Below are 20,083 nucleotides of genomic sequence, written 5' to 3'. Positions count from 1 at the left end.
ACCCCTCATCTGCATCAACCATCTGAGGGGCCTGTGGTCTGTTTGAACCCGGAAGTGAGACCCAAACAAGTAGGGTCTTAGCTTCTTCAATGCCCAGACCACAGCGAATGCTTCTCGCTCAATCGCACTCCACTTTTGTTCCTGGGGAAGTAACCTCCTACTTATGAAGGCTACAGGTTGGTCCCAGCTCTCCTCAGTCATCTGTGAGAGAACAGCCCCTACACCATGCTCTGATGCATCTGTCTGCACAAGGAATTCTTTGGAGAAGGCAGGAGCCAAGAGCACGGGCGCCGTGCACATGGCAGTCTTCAGAGTGTCAAAGGCCTTCTGACAGGTGTCAGTCCATATCACTTTTCTGGGCTGCTTCTTCGAAGTCAGCTCTGTCAAGGGGGCAACAATGCTGCCATACCCCTTGACAAACCTCCTGTAGTACCCTGTGAGTCCTAAAAAGGCCCTTACCTCTGCCTGGGTCTTTGGGGACTCCCAAGCCAGGATGGTTTCAATCTTGGGTTGGAGGGGCGCCACCTGGCCGCTCCCCACTTGGTGTCCCAAGTACACCACTCATCCCTGCCCGATCTGACACTTGCTTGCCTTGATCGTGAGGCCTGCCTTGCGCAGTGCCATCAACACTTCCCAGAGATGTTGCAGGTGTTCTTTCCATGTGCCACTGAACACTGCGATGTCATCCAGGTATGCGGCGCTGAACTCGGTCAGCCCAGCCAACACCTGGTTGACCAACCTCTGGAAGGTGGCAGGGGCATTCTTCATCCCAAACGGCATAACACGGAACTGGAAATGCCCATCTGGTGTGGAGAATGCGGACCTCTCTTTGGCCCCATCAGTCAAGGCGATCTGCCAGTACCCAGACGTTAAATCAAACGTGCTGAGGTACCGTGCAGCCCCTAACCGATCGATGAGCTCGTCAGCTCTGGGGATGGGGTGCGCGTCAGTCTTCGTGACTGAGTTGAGTCCTCTGTAGTCCACACAGAACCGGAGTTCGGGTGTGGCACCCGGCGAGGCAGCCTTTGGGACCAAGACCACTGGGCTGGCCCAAGGACTGCTGGAGGACTCAACCACCCCTAGAGCAAGCATCTTTGAGACCTCCTCTTTGACGCAGGCTCTGACCCTGTCAGTTACCCTGTAAGCTTTGTGCTTCACAGGTAAGCTGTCTCCTGTATCCACATCATGGACGCACCAATCTGTGATACCAGGAACCAGGGAGAACAGGTCAGGAAACTGCCCCACCAGCTGGCTGCAGTCATCCTGTTGCTCAGGGGCCAGGGTGGGTGAGAGGTTAACTCCATCCACTGACCCGTCTCGCTCTGAGGCTACCAGGAGGTCAGGAAGAGGCTCAGACCCCTCCTCTGTCCCATCATCTGTGGCCAAGAGCATGCCCACTTCGGACCTCTCCAAGTGGGGCTTCAGTCGATTGACATGTAGGACCCTTAAGGGGTTCCTAGGAGACTGCAAGTCCACCAAGTAGGTGACAGAACTGTTGCGCTCCACAATCTCAAAGGGTCCTGTCCACTTGTCCTGGAGTGCACAAGGCTCCACAGGGGCCAGGACCCATACCTTTTGACCAGGTTGAAGCTCAACCAGAGTGGCATTCTGATCGTACCACCGCTTCATTTCCTCCTGGCTGGCTTCCAGATTTGCCTCAGCAAGTTATCTGAAACGCCTAGTCTGGTTCCGAAAGACCAGCGTGTAACTGTATACATTCTGGGGAGGTTTCCTGGGAGATTGCTCCCAGCCTTCCTTGACCAGACTAAGAGGTCCTCGTACTGGGTGGCCATACAGGAGCTCAAAGGGACTGAACCCTAGAGACTTCTGTGGCACCTCACGGTACGCAAAGAGAAGGCATGGTAAGAGGACGTCCCACTTACGCCTCATAGGCTCCTCAAGGCCCATAATCATGCCCTTTAGGGTTCGGTTGAATCTCTCAACCAACCCGTTTCCTTGGGGATGGTAAGGGGTGGTGAACTTGTATGTCACACCACACTCTTGCCAAAGGGATTTCATATATTTTGATATGAAATTGGTCCCCCTGTCAGACACCACCTCTAGAGAGAATCCTACTCGTGAGAAAATTCCCATCAGTGCCCGTCTCACCACGGGGGCCGTCACTGTCCTCAGAGGGATGGCTTCAGGGTACCGGGTGGCATGGTCCACCAAGACCAGGATAAACCTGTTGCCCATTGCTGTCTTGGGGTCCAGTGGCCCCACAATGTCAATCCCCACTCGCTGGAATGGGGTACTGACCACAGGGAAAGGTTGGAGTGGAGCTCTCAGCTTCCTTCCACTCTTACCACTTGCCTGGCAAGTCTGGCATGTCCTGCAGTGAGTGTCAGAACTCTTGCGCATTTGAGGCCAATAAAAGTGGGTGACAAGCCTTTCGAAGGTCTTGTCCTGCCCCAAATGCCCTGCTAACGGAACGTCGTGAGCCAGCCCCAGTAGGAAGGCTCTGAACTTCTGGGGTACCACCAGCGCACGGGCTGACCCAGGTTCAGCAACCTTAGGCTCTGAGTACAGGAGGTCGTTCTCCCAGTAGATTAAGTGAGTACCGGACTGATCACCATTGGCCTGGGCTGCAGCCTGCTGCCGCATACCCACTAGAGAGGGGCACTCCTTCTGCTCCCTGCAGAATTCCTCCCTGGTGGGGCCTCCTTCTTGCTGCCAATGGGTCAGCTCAGGCAGGTCCCCCAGTTCGGCTATCTGTTCCCCGGTAGGCTCCAGGGCATCCCCCTCAAGGTCTGCTTCCTCCTGGGCCGTGGGAACTTCAGGAGCCGGTTTCCCGTGCCTCCTGCGCCCTCTCCCTAAGGCCGGTTCCTGGGCCTCTCCTTCAGGCTCCAGGGTCCCTTCAACACCCCTACTGGCTGCCATTGACCGGGTGGTCACGCACGCCCAATCAGGTAAACCCACCATCCGCAGGTGAGTTGTCTTCTCCACCTTTTCCCAAGGGGAGCTCTCCAAATCATTTCCTAGGAGACAATCAACAGGCATGGCAGTTCTCACAGCGACTTGCAGAGTACCAGAGACCCCCCCCACTCAAAGGGAACTTGAGCCATTGGACACTGACTTTCTGTGTTGTCAGCATTGACAACACGGCAGAATGCGTGTGGGACCACCTGCTCTTGAGACACCAGGTGTTGCTTGACAGCAGTCACACTGGCTCCTGTATCTCTAAGAGCCCCCACCCTCTTGCCATTTATGGTCACCCACTGCCCATACTTTTGAGTATTGGGGGGCAGTTGGGCCTCAGCGACCATCTCACTGTCTCCTAATGAGACTAGGGTCATCTGTACGGGAACCCCCTCCCCTTGGACATCTACCTCCCTCCCAAAGGCTACACTAGCCACCTGCTTGGGGGGTGGAGCACCAGAGGGTGCTGGTTTACCATACATGGGGCACTTGGGATCCATGGAATAGTGCCCCAGATTGTTACACTTGTAACATCTGGGGGGGCCTTTTTTAAACAGAGTTACCTGTCGGGGCCCCAGTCTGCTTCGGGGGTGGGGATGGCTGAGAACCTTTCCCTTGGGAATTACTTTGGAGCCCTCTGTAGAACTCCCTCTGTTTACCCTTGTCCCCCCCACTCTTCTGCTGGGGACCCTGACCACCTTTGGCGGGGCCTCCCACGGGACCCTTGTGGACCCTGGTGCTGATCCAGTGGTCCGCCTCCTCAGCAAGCTTCCTAGGGTTAGTCAGCTTGCTATCCATCAGGTGCTGGCGTAGCTCAGGAAAACAATTATCAGACAAGTGCTCCCATGCAATTAAATCAAACAGTCCTTGGTAATCATTCACTTTGCTACCCTTCACCCAACCATCTAGTGCTCTGGAAAAAAAAGTCACATATTCTATATAAGTGGTACCAGGTTTCTTGGTGCAATCCCTAAACCTCTGCCTGTACAATTCAGGAGTTAACCCATACCTTGTCATCAGAGCTTCCTTCATGTGTGGATAGGATGTGGTGACATCAGAGGGGAGATCCAGCAGTGTGTCCCGCCCCTCACTCAGGAACCTTCCCCACAACCCCGCTCCCCAATCTCTCTCAGTGACCCGGTGGGAGGACATGGCTACTTCATAGGCCCTGAACCACTGCCCAATATCATCCTGCTTATAATATTCTTTCACTACATCTTTAGGAATGTGCACCCTTGACTCTGTTAAATTGCTGCCACCAGAGGGAGAGCGGTCTAAACTCTTGGCCTTGAGATCCAACTCCCTCATTTTTACCTCATGCTCCATGGCCAGCCTTTGTCTTTCCATTTCCATTTGCAGTTTTGCCATCTCCACTTCATGTGCTCTTGCAGCAATCCTGTCGGCCATCTCCTCTGGCGACAGGCCTCTGCCAGGCTCAGAAGCACCTTCTGGGGGTATCACCTCCAGCGCATTCTCTGGGAACTTTGATTCGTACCAGGCCCTCAGCGCCTTTGTGTACTGCTCCTAGTTTCTCAATCCAGTTTGGTTGATTCTGTACTTGGAGAGGTATCCTTTCAAGACTTCACTTGTGCACATCAGTGCCCCCTCCTCCCAATCTATGTCATCAACTCCAGAGAATATAGAGGACGCCCTGCCTCCATTGACTGAGCTAGGCATGGTTTCTTAAAGTGGAGATTCTTCAGCAAAACAAAAATCAATACTGTGTGGCTGCATTATCGGTCTGAACTCACTACATGGCGTTCACTCAATCACTGTACATGAATCACAAATGCAAATTCAAATCCTCACCGCTGCCCACCAATGTTAGAACCGGGAATCTCTAGTTGGCACAGGTATGCACTTGCGACAAGCAGGGACTCTCAATTCTAAGTCAGAGTAAGGGGATTACCCTTTCAAATAACCCCTGCTCACCCTTTAGGTAGTGTGGCGCAAGCAGTCAAGACTATTCTCAGGGCATCATAGGTTAAGCATTTGTGAACAAATACAGTAATACAATGACACACCACAAATGGACACCAGTCAAGGTTATATCAAAAATAGTTCTCTTTATATAAGGCTTAGCACAAGACCAGAATAACGATTAAAATGACCACAGTATTATTTTAAAGTTCAATGTTCTTGTAAAAAGGCTTAAAATACAAAAATAGGCTTCTTTTAGTCAATTCTTTGCAGGCTTTGTACGGTTCGTACCTGGGTGTGCGACTCGTCCGCATTAAAAACAAGGAAAGTACGAGTCAAACAATCGGTGCGGACTCCGGGGTCCATGACGCGCACGCTGCGGTGCGAACAGAACAAAGTACCTTAAGTTCGTGGGGTCCGCGACGGACAGTGCGGGACAAGTTGATGGGTCCGGGTCGTAGTTCGGCAGCGTATTCAGATGCAGGTCGGGTCGCGGCGTCGGCACGCGGCGTTGGTACTGGACCTTCAGGGATACGTGCGGATGGCCCGGATCAGCTTGCAGAGTCCGTGGCGTTCGGCGTTCGAGCCGTACCTTTGGTGCGGATAGGCGGCGACACTTCTCGGCGCCGTACAGCGTACGGGGAGGATCAGCGTACTGCGGCTTCTCGGCTCTGAGTACGGCACGGTGCAGTACGTTAGCAGCGTACGGACCGTACCTGCGGGAAGATGGAGCTTGGGTCCGGCGTACAGGGTTCGGCAGCCAGTGTTGTACGTCTCGAATCGGCGGGGAAGGTTAGGTGCAATGCGGCCGGGAGAGATACGGTGCGTACTAACGCTTTTGGATCAGCGTAGACGCATGGTGCCGGGCGGCAAAGACACGGCTTCGCAGCGGATGGGGTACGAGGCGTACTGGGGCCAAATCCAGCGGGAAACAAGCACAAATCGTCCAGGCAACTAAATTTTGGAAGGCAGATGAGTCCAATGGTCCTGGGACTCAGTTCAGGGGGCAGGCTCTTCTTCCAAGCCCTTAGAGATAGTTGAAAAACAAAGTGCAAAGTCTCTTTCAGTCTTTTCCCTCTCCTTTCTCAGCAAGGCACCAACTGCAGGCCAATCCCCCAGGTCAGGGAACGTTACTCCTCCTTCAGCTTCTTCCAGGTCCTTCTGGTCAGGCAGAGTTCCTTCGTGGTTCAATCAGGATCTGATTTCTTAGGAGCAGGGCTCCTACATTTATACCAAGTTTCTTTTGTCTTTACAGGCCAGGGGGGCCTTTGCATAATCCCAGTCCAGTTCTTTTCAGTGAGGAGCACTTTGTTGTTGGGACTCTGGCTTCTTCTTTCAGCAGGCAGGGCAGAGACATCAGACGCTCCCCAGGGGGTGGAGCCAGCATTGTGGTGGCAGAGCACTGCCCTATTCAGAGTCAAGGTGCACTCCTCCCACCCATCCTGGTGTAATCTCTCTATTCACCACCTGGCAGCCCCAGCCTGTCTCCTGGAACTTCCCAGCCCTGTCACTCAAGCTACACACAAAGAAGATAGCCCTCCGCTCCAGAGGCGGACTGAAATGGTTAGGCACGCAAAGGCTAACTTTCTAAAAGTAGCATTTGCAAACCCAGGATATTAAAATAACCTTTGCTAAAAGATGTATTTTATTATTCGGAGTTCAGGTATACTAAACATGAATTTCTACCATGCTTCCTGAGCCTGCTAGGATTACAGAGTGTTATAATCTAGCAGACCATTCTGGCCTATGGAAAGCAGGTAGCCTTACATTAGAGAAAAACGAAAATGGCTGTAATTCACTAATAGGACATGCCACACACCTCAGGGCATGTCCTACCTTATCCTTACAATAGACCCTGCCCTAGGGCCTACCATAGGGGTGACTAATATGAAGGTAAGGGAAGGTTTAGGGACTGGCAAGTGGGGACACTTGCCCAGTCAGTATGACAGTAGCAGACTGCATGCAGGTTCTGCAATGGCAGACCTTAGACACATTTTACCAGGCTGCTTCTGTGTGTGGCACAACCAGTGCTGCAAGCCCACTAGCAGCATTTGGATATACAAGCCCTGGGCACCCCTGGTGCACTCTACTAGGAACTGATAGTAAACCAAATAAGCCAAACATGGAAGTCAATTCACATAATACACTTTTCCAGAGGGAGCACTTGCCCTGTGGCACTGGATGGCAGTGTCACAGGGCCCTGAGCAGCTAATAACAGCACAAAAATACATTGAGGCACAGACAAAAATGGAAGGGTGACCCACGCCAATGGTGCCAGGTCTAACATTGGGGAAGTATTAAACTTTGGGATGTGGTTGTCCTTTTCAAGCCTTATCAAAATGTAAATTTGTCCCATATTTTCGAGGCTTCAATTGGATTTTATTTGTATTTTCTTTATATAGTGAAACTTATACACCTAGGTTTTTATAGATACCTAACATATAAAAAAAAAAACTAGTAAGAGACTTGTGTCTCCCTTACATTCCCACTGATAGGGAAAGAGGAGAAAGGAAGAGGCAGAGCAGTAAGGCAAAGCTAGTAGAGAAGCAAGGACCCCATCATGCTTGACTAGAGGGGCCAATCTCCCTCCTTGCATTAGGAACCATGGCATCCTTGCTATGCCACGCCTTGCACTGAATGTTATGCAATTGCAATCATATAGCCTTTAGCAGTGCAGACAAGGTGCTTTTGGGTGATGTCTTTGGTGTATGGGTGAGCGCTCATTGGCAAGAATATGAGAGAGTAAAATGAGCCTCTGACTTGACCCGTATTGTACTCTACCTTTGTTATTGCTATGTAGGCAGATTACAATTGTTTTTTTCAAACACACTTTCTAGTACTCCTAAGGAGGCACAGGGCAGTGTTGGGTGCCTCTCACAATATTGTTTTTGCTCGATTTGGGACAAATTTATTTTTTGGTCTTGCCTGCAGACAGTTTTTTAGCTATCTGTTGTAGAAGATATATTGTTAATAAAACAAATACTTATAGAAGGCTTTTCTTCAGCCCACTGTATACCATGGTTTGATTTATTTTCAATGTCATTTGCTTGCTTTGTATTCAATGGTTTTCTTTCAGCTTCTCGCGTTTATCTCACCCCTAGAACGTATCTTCTTTTCCATTTTTTTTATTGGATGACTTGTATCATTCATGGCTCCACATCAAGGAAGTTCTTTTTTCTTTTTCATATAGCACTCTATGGGTGTGCTTGTGTTTTCTGTCTCCCTCTTTGGTGTGCTGCTTCTCCCCCACACACCTAACCCCTCACACTCTCCTTTTAGCTTCTCAAAACATGTCCATTGCTTCCTCTGCCACTTCCCATCTTGCTCAACTTTGTTTTCGCAAAAAATAAACCTTAAATGATTCTTCTCCATCCCTTTCTGTCCCTATTGCTCCTGCCACTCGCAGCATTTACTTGCAATGGAACACCACAACGCCCTCTCCTGTGTTGCTCTCCCACCTCTACCCATTGCATTTTTTTTAACATATATGTTTTTGTTGCTTTTTTGGAGAGCTTGGTAGATGTAATATGCTTCTGAACCGTTTCTTTTCAGACAAAACAATTCTTCATATTTAAGTGAGTTTTTGTCTTAGTACTTATACTGCACTTTCGCATTGGAAACTCAGTTTCTGTTCTGCCCGTGCTCCTGATCTTTTCATACACGTTATTAGATAACTAAATGTATGAACTGCAATGCACTCTCAACAACAGCTGCAAGTACCCAAATATAACACTGAGGAAGATGTTGCTAAAAGTAAGAGTTGTACAAGCCAATGGGTTCAGGCTCAAAGGGTGAGCAGTGCACTCTAGGTTGGTGGTCAGTTATGTGTCCAAGAAGAGGAGAACTCTACCCCCGCCTCCTCGTCCACCCCACTGAATGAGGCGTATAGGTATGATGTTTAACTCACATTTCTTGCAGGTGCATTATCTATACCTGTCTTTACTTAGTTTCCCCTTAAGTTTACATCTGAGAGGGCCATGTGCTGTCCTTGTGTACCAAGGTGGCCATCCAGACCCAGCCTCTGCTTTTCACCAGTTCTCATTTAGACATTTTTAAACCGAAATCAGACACACTCGACTAGAACACACCAAGATGCTGATTCAAGCTCTAGCTGTCTTAGGGTCAACTTCCACCTTGATATTCTTTATTGTGATCTAAACTCCTCCTGCTTCCAAAAGTCCACAGAGATGATGGTGAGAGAGGCTGCTTCTTCCCGACCAGGTCACCATTAGCTAAAACAAAAATCACAATGCACATTTATAATCCTCGGGCAAAGCCTGCGACAAGCTTGGTGTCTCAATGAACCAGGAAGTGAAAAACTCGGCAAATGATCATCATAACATTAGTTAAGAAAGATACTGGATGACCTGATTTGCTGATGGGTAAATACTTTTTGGGTATGTTAATGCTTATTTTGTTCTGTCATAGTTTTTGCAAAACCTTATTTTTGGGGAAGCTGCAGGGCCCTCCTCAATTTACAAAAAACTAGTGGCTACAAAGAAAAACATTTTTGGGTCTCAAAATGTACACATTGCCATAGTAGTCCCTGGCACTGAAGGGAACTACTTTGTGTGTGGAATTGCTCCATGTGAAAGGGCCGAACGACATTTCTCACAGTGAGGTTAGCCAATGGTTCTAGTGGGCTGACCTACTGTCTGATGCAGTATAGAGGGCGGAAGAAACATGTGAATGGCATAGTAACAGAACAATAGAAGAATTGGGCAGGCTGAAAGCCAGTGCAGGTGTGACACATAATTTTAGTAAAAGCAAAAGGACTTTGCTAACACTAGACCAAAAGAATATGAGGGGGAGAAGTTAATCAAAGAGATGTAATTACTGCTATTTCATAAAAGAGGAGGCAAATTGTTCTATTACTTCAGCTTTTGGCTTATGCTGTAACTTCTCCTCTAGTACAGGAGTCTTCAACAATATTGTGGTACATGTATCACACACCTATGTGCTGCATGAAAACTAAGAAGCCAGCAGCAGTTAATAAACTTTAAACTGGAACAGAAATATAATCAAGAATGCAACACAACAAAGCTCTTAATCTTTCCATGGGCAATGCACACACAACAAAACCTATGCTACACAAGATGTAATCAGTCATGAAAATAAATATGCTTTTTCTTCATATCATACATACCCACTGCAAGGCCTGCCAGGAAAGCTGCGCCCAAGGAAGACATGTCCGTGTGCTGCGGTCTATCTATAGGCCGATTAAATAAATCTGCTGTCATCTGCATGACAAAACTGTTATTACACACTCCCCCATCAGCTCTGAAAAATAGAGGAGATAAGAAAAAAGCAGTGATTGGTTTTCTAATTTTTTTTCCAAAAAGCATTTGGTCAGTTGGCTTTAGCAATCAAACCAAATGTGAAAAACATTTCATAATTTGGCGACAAAAAAAAAAGAAAAGTATGATGTAAATACGGGGGATCACAGTGAAAAGCAGTGGCAACGAGAAAGCAGAAATGGATGGATAATCGGGAGACTCTTGCTATCTATTTGGCCAGCAGAGTGAGGGCAATTTGGAACTTGCTTTCCATGCCTAATCAGAAAATGGGATTATCTTGGATATTACTTGGAGGGTCATGATTTGCCAAATGAAGTCGCTTTGGGGGTGAAACCGAGAAGTCATTCAATTAGAGATGTCCAGTCTAGGAGTTATTCCTGCATTAAATTCTGAATTTGCGGCTTCATAACGTGACCACAAATCACCATGACAATCCCATTACGCTGCTTACTGTGGTGTTCAATAGAATGATGGCCAGAAAGATTGTGGCAACAGGTTGTGGATAGTCAGTTTTGGATACCCATAGCATACAGAATCCAGTTTAATACCCAGTACATTCCAAAGGTATTGCGTTCTTCATGCAAACCTAGCACAGCTCGTTGAAAAGCCTCAAAGAAACTCTAAGGCCAGGAAAGTGAAAATTAATTTGGTGGAGTACATAGGTTTAAGGTCACTCTAAATTAGTACTGATCTGTTGACCACTTAACTACGGATTATTTAATGGCAGCACTATAAACGACAAAGTCGTTCTAAATACAATTGGCAAAGCCTTTATAGGGAACATAGGCTCTAAATGATACCTGAGGGGAGAAAACCAAAAGACTGTATTTGTATGTCTATATTTTGAAAAGTACATGATTTACAGCAGTCACCAATAAAGTGTGTTAAAAAGAAAAATAGGGAACATAGGCTCAGTAGATGGCTGACCCCACTCTCTCCTCCCAAAACACGGTTCACATAATCCCAGTTCTCAAACGTGTAACCCAAAAGAACATTCAAACCAAGGTGTAGGTGGCAGGTAGGTGGGTCAATGATATGACTATGCCAGAGCTCATCCAAGCATTGAATCTCTGTTTTACATCTCTTGTCTGTACACTTACTCCAAGCCCTGGCATATTCCCCACTCTACTCTAGATAAAGCATATCTGGTGTAAAAGTTGATAAAGGCATTAGGAGCTGCCCAGTTAACTACCTGGTAAATTTCATGAATTGGGTATATGCTTGTGAAAAGTTACTTTTTCTGCCACAGCCCTGTATTACTCAGTGTAATTTCCAGCAGAAGACCACTGAATTATTTAAGTCACAAGGTAATCCCATCTAGCCCAAATCCAGTGAAAAAAGAGAATTGAATGGATGAATGAGCAACAGTGACTTATATAGGACAGTTGGTGAAAGGTATCCCAAGAGCCAAAAAGACTAAACAAAGCAACTCCATTTGGCTGTCTAGATAAGTAAATGGTTTTGCGGAGTTGCCAAACAGATGAAGCGGGAGGTTTCTGGTTGTATTTGGACTTTGGAAACTAATTTTAGAAGAAAAGAATGTTGGGATTAACATGTCCTTATGAAAAAAGAGCGGAAAGAGAAAAGTACAAAAGGATCTCAAGATCACTTTAAATCAAGACGATTAAATAAAGTCACACAATTTGGACAACTGTGGGAGTGTGAAGTGCTGTGTATTCGAAGAGATTGTGTGTGAGATTATTCAGGAGCAGGCTAAAATCTCACAGATGACCCAGGATTTCTTCAGCTGATTCAGATGCAATAAAACCAGTGAAATAGTCCCCACAATAGTCTTCGCGCAAAACAGCAGAAGAATAAAATAAAAATGGCAGTTTTGAAGGCACCAGAAATGTCTATCCTATGAATATCAAAGAGCTGTTTTGAGAAAACAAACAATCAAGATCAGCGTGAGGATTAGAGGGAAATGGAAAATGAATTTGGGATCTCTTCACTACAAGTCAACATAGGTATTTTTTTTTTAACAATAACCCTGGTGCATCCAGGATGTGTCAAGAATTCCTGTCATACAAGGGAAACACGCCCTTATGTAAACAGGAGAGCTGTTACATAACTCAAGGGAAACACGCCCTTATGTAAACAGGAGAGCTGTTACATAACTCAAGGGAAACACGCCCTTATGTAAACAGGAGAGCTGTTACATAACTCAAGGGAAACACGCCCTTATGTAAACAGGAGAGCTGTTACATAACTCAAGGAAAACACGCCCTATAAAGGGAGGAACCGGGAGGTACAAGGCTGTCGGATATTGTGTTTACACCGACGTACCTGCTTCGTGAAGAGCAGTGTTCCGGAGTGGTGCTCCAGTAAGGCAAGAACGGAGGTAGGTCGAGTCGTTACTCCCTGGGCCGTGTCTTGCCCCATCGTCACCTGTGAAGGACCCGGAAGCTCTACCGGTCAACCATTGAGCTTCGCTTTTTGACTCGGCTGAGTCCAAGCGCAGTGGCGCTTTTGCTGGTTGGAGTCGTAACTCCCAGCCCGACCAGAGACACAGGGACTGCCAGCTGTAACGCCCACCAGGAGGTGTTTGCCGCGTTACAGACTCGGAAGTCCACAGGATCGATCGAGCGGCTGCTCTCGGTTCAGTCTTCTTGCTTGTGATTGGGGTATCGGTGACGCATCACCAAGAGGTGACTCCGCGTCCCGGTGCAGTCTGAGGAAGAGGTTGAGCGGCTGCTCCCTTCAGGTAGAGACCCCGGCTGGGTGTTTCCCTGACTCCTCGATTCTCCCCAACACTCTTCGTGCCCCTCACAGCCTACCGATTGGCATTGTCGGCCATTTCATTTCTGCCCTCTGTTGGCATACGCCGGGATCGGCGTATATGCAGAGGACGGTTAGGACCATCCGTGCTGTGGGCTGGTAACGTACTTAGCCTGGAGGATTCCAGTGACTATACCTTTTGTTTGTTCTTTGTACTTTATTTGCCTTCATTAAAAGAACTAACCCTTCACAAGTGGTTGCGTCCTCATTGTCGTGTCTGTTAAACGATCCTGAGACGTTCAGGGCGTTACAAAATATCCGACCTTAATAACACTAACTGTCTCCCGGTCGATAACAGACATGGCAACACTTGATGATGTGCTGGCTGCTTTAGCGGCCATGCAAGTTGAAGTGGCTGCCTCTAGGCAAGAAACAGCCGATGTAAAAGCCAGACTGGATGCTATCCAATTGGACCCGCTCACGCCCAGCACCTCCCTCACGAACCAGACCCCTGCGGTAGTAGTGGAAATGCCGGTAGCCATCCCCTTGGCAACACCAGAGAGGTACAGTGGGGATCCTAACACAGTGCAGGTATTCCTCACACAAGTGGCGCTACATTTATCGTGCAAACCAAAGGCGTTCCCCACGAGTCAGGCTCGTGTGGCTTTCCTTATATCCTATTTGGCTGGAAACGCGGCACAATGGGCCGTACCTCTAGTGAGCAGGGACGACCCCCTCTTATGTGATTGGGGTGCTTTTCGCGAGGAATTCCTGAAGGTATTCGACAGAAGGGCTGACTCGTACACGGCGGACCGTGAAATGCTTGAGTTGAGACAGGGATCCAACGACCTGGTGCAGTATCTCAACGCGTTCCGAAGGCTGGTTGCGGAAACCAAGTGGCCTGTTGCTAAACAGACGGCGCTCTTCCATCAAGGGCTGTGCGATGAGCTCAAGGACGCCGTGGCTCATATTGACCCTCAACCCAAGACATGTGAGGGCCTTATCAACCTGGTATTACGGCTGGAACATAGGCTCAGTGAAAGAAAGGGGGATCATGGGAGAAAAGGAAAATCCCTTCCATCCTATGTGACGGTGGGAAGTCCTGAAACTTCCACCGCATCCAAGGGAGAACCCATGGACATCAGCGCAATACGAGCGAGCCTCACAGCCACGGAGAAAGAGTCACGCCGTAAACAAGGATTGTGCCTATATTGTGGCAAAAAAGGCCACTACGTACGTGAATGCCCTGCCAAACCGAAGACGTCACGTTATCGGGCCAACCGGTCGGTAACAGCCGTGGTGGACATACCGGCGGAAAACTAGAGGACTCCAAGACCAGAGAAGGGGCATCTCGGAGTCACTCATCCATCCCTTCACTTTCCAACTCGGTCACTAAGGGACAACGACACCTGTTTATCACGGTGCACGTGGGAGTGCATGACCAGTGGATACCCGTTGTGGCCATGGTGGATTCAGGGGCCACTGGCATGTTTATGGACCACAACGAGGCATGCAGGCTAGGGCTAGTGCTTCTTCCCAAAGCAGTACCCGAAGACGTCTATGCGGTAGACGGAAGGCGATTGGTGACGGGGCCCATCGGACAGCACACGGGGGTCCTTCCGATGAGATATGGGAGGAACCATTTGGAACAAATCGATTTTAACATCATCCGAGCGCCCCAATATGGCGTCATATTGGGATTGCCGTGGCTACAGAAACACAACCCCTTTGTGGATTGGCCAACACATCGCATCGAAATGACGTCACCGTATTGCATCCTGCATTGTGGAATAAGAACGGAATCCCTTGACGCAGATGAGAGCGGGAGTCAGACGGTGGCTACAGCGGCAGAAAAAGATGTGGCTCTCCCCCAGGCTTATCACAGTTTTGAGGATGTATTTGATGAGGTGAAGGCGGAAGTGCTACCACCACATAGACAGTTTGACTGCCAGATCGACCTGGTGCCAGGAGCCAGCGTTCCCAGCGGCAGGCTGTATGCCCTGACGGAGCCTGAAAACGTGCATCTCCGGGGGTACCTGGATAAACTCCTCAAGCTAGGATTCATCCGCCCTTCCAAGTCTCCGGCCGCCTCGCCACTCTTCTTCATCCCGAAGGCTAATGGGGAGCTGAGAGCCTGTGTGGACTTTAGGGCATTGAATGCGATAACCATAAAAAATCGGTACCCCTTGCCTCTCATCAGTGTACTTCTGGAACAGGTCAAGAAAGCTCGTATCTACACCAAGTTGGATTTGAAAGGGGCATACCATCTGGTGCGCATGAGGGACGGAGACGAGTGGAAGACCGCCTTTAAGACCAGGTTCGGCCTTTTTGAGTACCTCGTCATGCCGTTCGGTCTGTGCAACGCCCCGGCAGCCTTTCAGTACTTTTTGAATGAGGTATTCAGAGAGGAGTTGGATATCTACGTGGTCGTATATATCGACGACATCCTCATCTATTCGTCCAGTGTGGAGGAGCACGTACACCACGTCAAAGCTGTGCTCCAAAAGCTGAGGGAAAACATGCTGTTTTGTAAACTCAGCAAGTGTGACTTCCACGTCACATCCGTGGAATTCCTCGGAGTGATGCTGAGTCCAGAGGGACAGGAGATGGCAGAACGAAAGATCAAGGCGGTGAAAGAATGGCCGGTGCCCCAAAGCGTGAAGGACGTCCAAAGTTTAATTGGCTTCGCCAACTTTTACAGGCGGTTTATAGATGGATTTTCAGGAGTGGTGGCCCCAATCACACAGCTACTGAGGAAGTCCAAGGAGTTTGTCTGGTCCCCTGAAGCGAACAAAGCCTTTGAGGCCCTGAAAAGCGCCTTTGGTAAGGCGCCGGTGTTGGCTCACCCCGATCCGGATCTCCCCTACGTGGTGGAAGCGGACGCGTCGGATGTGGCGCTGGGGGCTATCTTGTCCCAACGCAACCACGACACAGGGGTGCTTCATCCCGTTGCGTACATGTCCCGCAAACTCAACGACGCCGAACGCAACTACCATATTGCGGAGAAGGAGCTTCTCGCAATCAAGGACGCCTTCACCGAATGGAGGCATTGGTTGATGGGGGCAAGACATGTGGTATTGGTGTACACGGACCATCGGAACTTACAGTTCATGACGGCCACTAGACACCTTTCTCCCAGGCAGCTGCGTGGATGATCTTCTTTGCGGGGTTCAACTTCCGCATCACATATCGGCCGGGGACGGAAAACCGGAAGGCGGACGCCCTGTCCCGTCAATCTGCAGTTAAGGAACCATTGCCTGCAACCGAGCGTTCCATCATTTCCCCGAGGATGGTATTGGGGGTTATCCAACCGGATACTTTCCTGAGGGGAATAAAGAGAGGGATCAGGTCATTCGCATGGCGGAGGTGGCTCCTCAGTCACAGAGAATGGCAGCTGAAGGACGGGATACCCCTGAAGGGCAGGTGCCTATTGATACCCACGCCTAGGCTAAGGAAACAAGCATTCATCTGGTGCCATGACTCTCCATGCGCAGGTCATTTGGGCTTTGAAAAAACGGTGGCTAGCATGGGACGGCATTTCTGGTGGCCAACCATGAGAGTGGATGTCAGGAGGTGGGGACAGGAGTGTCCTACGTGTGCTACCATGAAGGCCGACCATGGCCGAACCCAAGGGCTCTTACATCCACTTCCGACCCCGGATAAACCATGGGATAGCATATCACTGGACTTCGTGGTGGGCCTACCGGTAGACCAGGGGATGACGGCAATACTGGTGGTGGTGGATTACTTGACGAAAATGGGGCACTTCATCCCCTGCAAGAGAGTCCCTACGGCCGGGGAATTGGCGTCACTACTCCTAAAGAATGTGGTACGACTGCATGGATTACCTGGGGTGATCGTGTCGGACCGGGGGTCGCAGTTTACTGCGCAATTCTGGAAGACTTGGTGCACTGCGCTGCATGTTAAGACCGCCCTGTCCACCAGCTACCACCCTCAAACGGACGGCCAAACCGAGCGCCTGAACCAAACGCTCAAACAGTATCTGCGATGTTTTGTGGACCAGGGCAGGGAAGAATGGGTCGACTTGCTATGGGTTGCAGAGATAGCCTATAACAACGCCACTCACAGCTCCACACAGTCATCTCCGTTCTATAGCAACTATGGCCAACATCCCAGGTTCTTGCCATTTCTACATCCGTTCAGAGAGGACAGGATTCCCGCCACAGCGGACAGGGTGGCACACATAAAAGACACGTTGATGCGCTCAAGGGCTGTCCTAATAGAGGCCAAGAGAAGATACAAGGCTGCGGCAGATAGGAAGAGAAGGCCCGGGCCACTGTACCGCACTGGAGACTACGTCTGGATATCCACAAGAAACATGAGGTTTCGAAAGAACAGTGTGTTCCATCCCAAGTACATGGGCCCCTATCGAATTACCAAGTGTATGGGTCCCGTGAACGTGAAGGTGTGCTTGCCCCAGTCATTGCGGATACACCCTGTCTTTCATGTATCATTGCTCAAACCAGCACCCTCCAAGCCGTCTGGGACACCTAGGCCGGTATGCGTGGAGTCGGAGGTGGAGTATGAAGTGTCGGGCATACGGGCGTCCAAATGGCGCAGGGGGAAGCTGTGGTACCTGGTTGCGTGGAAAGGCTATGGCCCGGAGGAGCATTCATGGGAACCGGCTGAAGGGGTTCATGCTCCGCGCTTGGTCTCCTTGTTCCATCGGCGTTTTCCTGCCAGCGCTGGACCCGTGGGGAGCCGCTGAGAGGGAGGATGTACTGTCAAGAATTCCTGTCATACAAGGGAAACACGCCCTTATGTAAACAGGAGAGCTGTTACATAACTCAAGGGAAACACGCCCTTATGTAAACAGGAGAGCTGTTACATAACTCAAGGGAAACACGCCCTTATGTAAACAGGAGAGCTGTTACATAACTCAAGGGAAACACGCCCTTATGTAAACAGGAGAGCTGTTACATAACTCAAGGAAAACACGCCCTATAAAGGGAGGAACCGGGAGGTACAAGGCTGTCGGATATTGTGTTTACACCGACGTACCTGCTTCGTGAAGAGCAGTGTTCCGGAGTGGTGCTCCAGTAAGGCAAGAACGGAGGTAGGTCGAGTCGTTACTCCCTGGGCCGTGTCTTGCCCCATCGTCACCTGTGAAGGACCCGGAAGCTCTACCGGTCAACCATTGAGCTTCGCTTTTTGACTCGGCTGAGTCCAAGCGCAGTGGCGCTTTTGCTGGTTGGAGTCGTAACTCCCAGCCCGACCAGAGACACAGGGACTGCCAGCTGTAACGCACACCAGGAGGTGTTTGCCGCGTTGCAGACTCGGAAGTCCACAGGATCGATCGAGCGGCTGCTCTCGGTTCAGTCTTCTTGCTTGTGATTGGGGTATCGGTGACGCATCACCAGGAGGTTACTCCGCGTCCCGGTGCAGTCTGAGGAAGAGGTTGAGCGGCTGCTCCCTTCAGGTAGAGACCCCGGCTGGGTGTTTCCCTGACTCCTCGATTCTCCCCAACACTCTTCGTGCCCCTCACAGCCTACCGATTGGCATTGTCGGCCATTTCATTTCTGCCCTCTGTTGGCATACGCCGGGATCGGCGTATATGCAGAGGACGGTTAGGACCATCCGTGCTGTGGGCTGGTAACGTACTTAGCCTGGAGGATTCCAGTGACTATAACTTTTGTTTGTTCTTTGTATTTTATTTGCCTTCATTAAAAGAACTAACCCTTCACAAGTGGTTGCGTCCTCATTGTCGTGTCTGTTAAACGATCCTGAGACGTTCAGGGCGTTACAGGATGCAAATGTTAGATGATTGGGCTAGTTCTTGGAGAGAAATATGTATGGAGAACATCACTTTACTTGAAGTTCGACAAAATGTTGCCAAATTCTGCTCTCGTTATTGAAGGGCAGGATGTGGGTATATGAGGATCACTCAAGAAAAGCAACAGCAGCAAGACTCATTCCACGGATCCATGGCCAGTCACCAGTGGAGTAGGTGTCATGCAGACTCTTGATATAAAAGAACGTGTGGTGTTGTCCAACTGCATTGTTATGATTCTGAAGTGATCGGAGGAAGAACATGACATTAGTGACTTGGGGGCATATGTATCAACATCTCCATTTGCGATTCTCAAATAGCGATTTTTTGAGAATCGCTATTTGAGAATTGCAAAATGGGATGTATTTAAAAAATTGCAAAACGTTTGCGATTTCTTAAAATTCCTTAATTGCGATCAGCAAATTGCGAAATCGCAATTAAGGAATACCTTCCCATTCATTCCTATGGGCCAGGAGGCCCATAGCAATGAATGGGAAGTCCTTCTCAATTTGCGATTCGCAATTTGCTAATCGCAAATTGAGAATAATTTGAAAGGTGCAAGGGTGTCATGATGACACCCTGATGCACCCCTGAAATCAGCATCTGTGCACATATGGCACACATACATGCCCTAAGGGCATGTATGTGCACCACATGGCAATTTGAAATATGCAAAAAAGTGCATATTTCAAAGAAATCGCAATTTACCACCAACTTGAAGTTGGTGGTAATTTGCGATTTCTTAAGGAGAAATCGCACAACTTGGGTGCGTGTTACATTGCATTTAAGAAATCGCAATTTGCGATTTCTTAAATGCTTACGCAAACTTAAGAAATCGCAAATTTAGCGATTCCTTAAGATTGCGAGGCTGAAATGCCTCATACATCTCCTTTTGCGATTTTGTATTCGCAAACGCTGTTTTTTTGCGATTCGCAGCATTTGCGAATACAAAATCGGTTGATACATATGCCCCTTGGTCTCTAAGATCACTTGATTGAAGTTATTTGCTCTTCAGGCTGATGCCTGCTGTGATGGAATTAATATAACGTTGGTTAATATGGATAGGCTAAAGATTATTAGATGCAAAAGAACTTCAGGAAAATGTGACATTTTATAATCATGGCTAGGAAGTGTACTAATGCCTACACTACAAACCAGTAAAGAAGAAAACTGCACACATTTTTACTACTATGCCGGCTTGTACAGAGAAAAGCATTAGATGGCAAAGGAAAAATGATTATACTTGTACATTCTCTGAAGTAAGAGTTTGCCAAAAGCTGCAAGAGTAGGCTCCTTCTAGGGGATAAAAGCTCAAGTAGTCGAGGTAATGGCACCTTCCGCCATGCTGTGAAGTATTAATGACCATGTAGACAATGGCTTCAACCAGTGAGCCAACCAGAGTAGGGAGCAGACTATATACTGGCCTGCAGATCCAGCA

The 20,083-nt window shown here is 48.9% G+C and overlaps 1 protein-coding gene across 2 annotated transcripts in view; it reads right to left on the bottom strand.

Annotated features, from left to right (window-relative positions):
• Positions 1–20,083, bottom strand: part of GK5 (glycerol kinase 5) — a 246,835-nt gene that overhangs the window by 19,313 nt on the left and 207,439 nt on the right. For both annotated transcript variants that reach the window (XM_085633633.1, XM_085633634.1), the window contains one exon: positions 9,986–10,119. In XM_085633633.1, the coding sequence (XP_085489759.1) occupies positions 9,986–10,119 (134 nt within the window). The remainder of the gene's footprint in view (positions 1–9,985; positions 10,120–20,083) is intronic.

This window comes from Triturus cristatus, chromosome 11, assembly GCF_964204655.1.
Source record: "Triturus cristatus chromosome 11, aTriCri1.1, whole genome shotgun sequence".
Classification (NCBI taxonomy): domain Eukaryota; kingdom Metazoa; phylum Chordata; class Amphibia; order Caudata; family Salamandridae; genus Triturus; species Triturus cristatus.
Note: the sequence above shows the minus strand (reverse complement) of the source record. Positions and strands in the feature narration are given on the sequence as shown.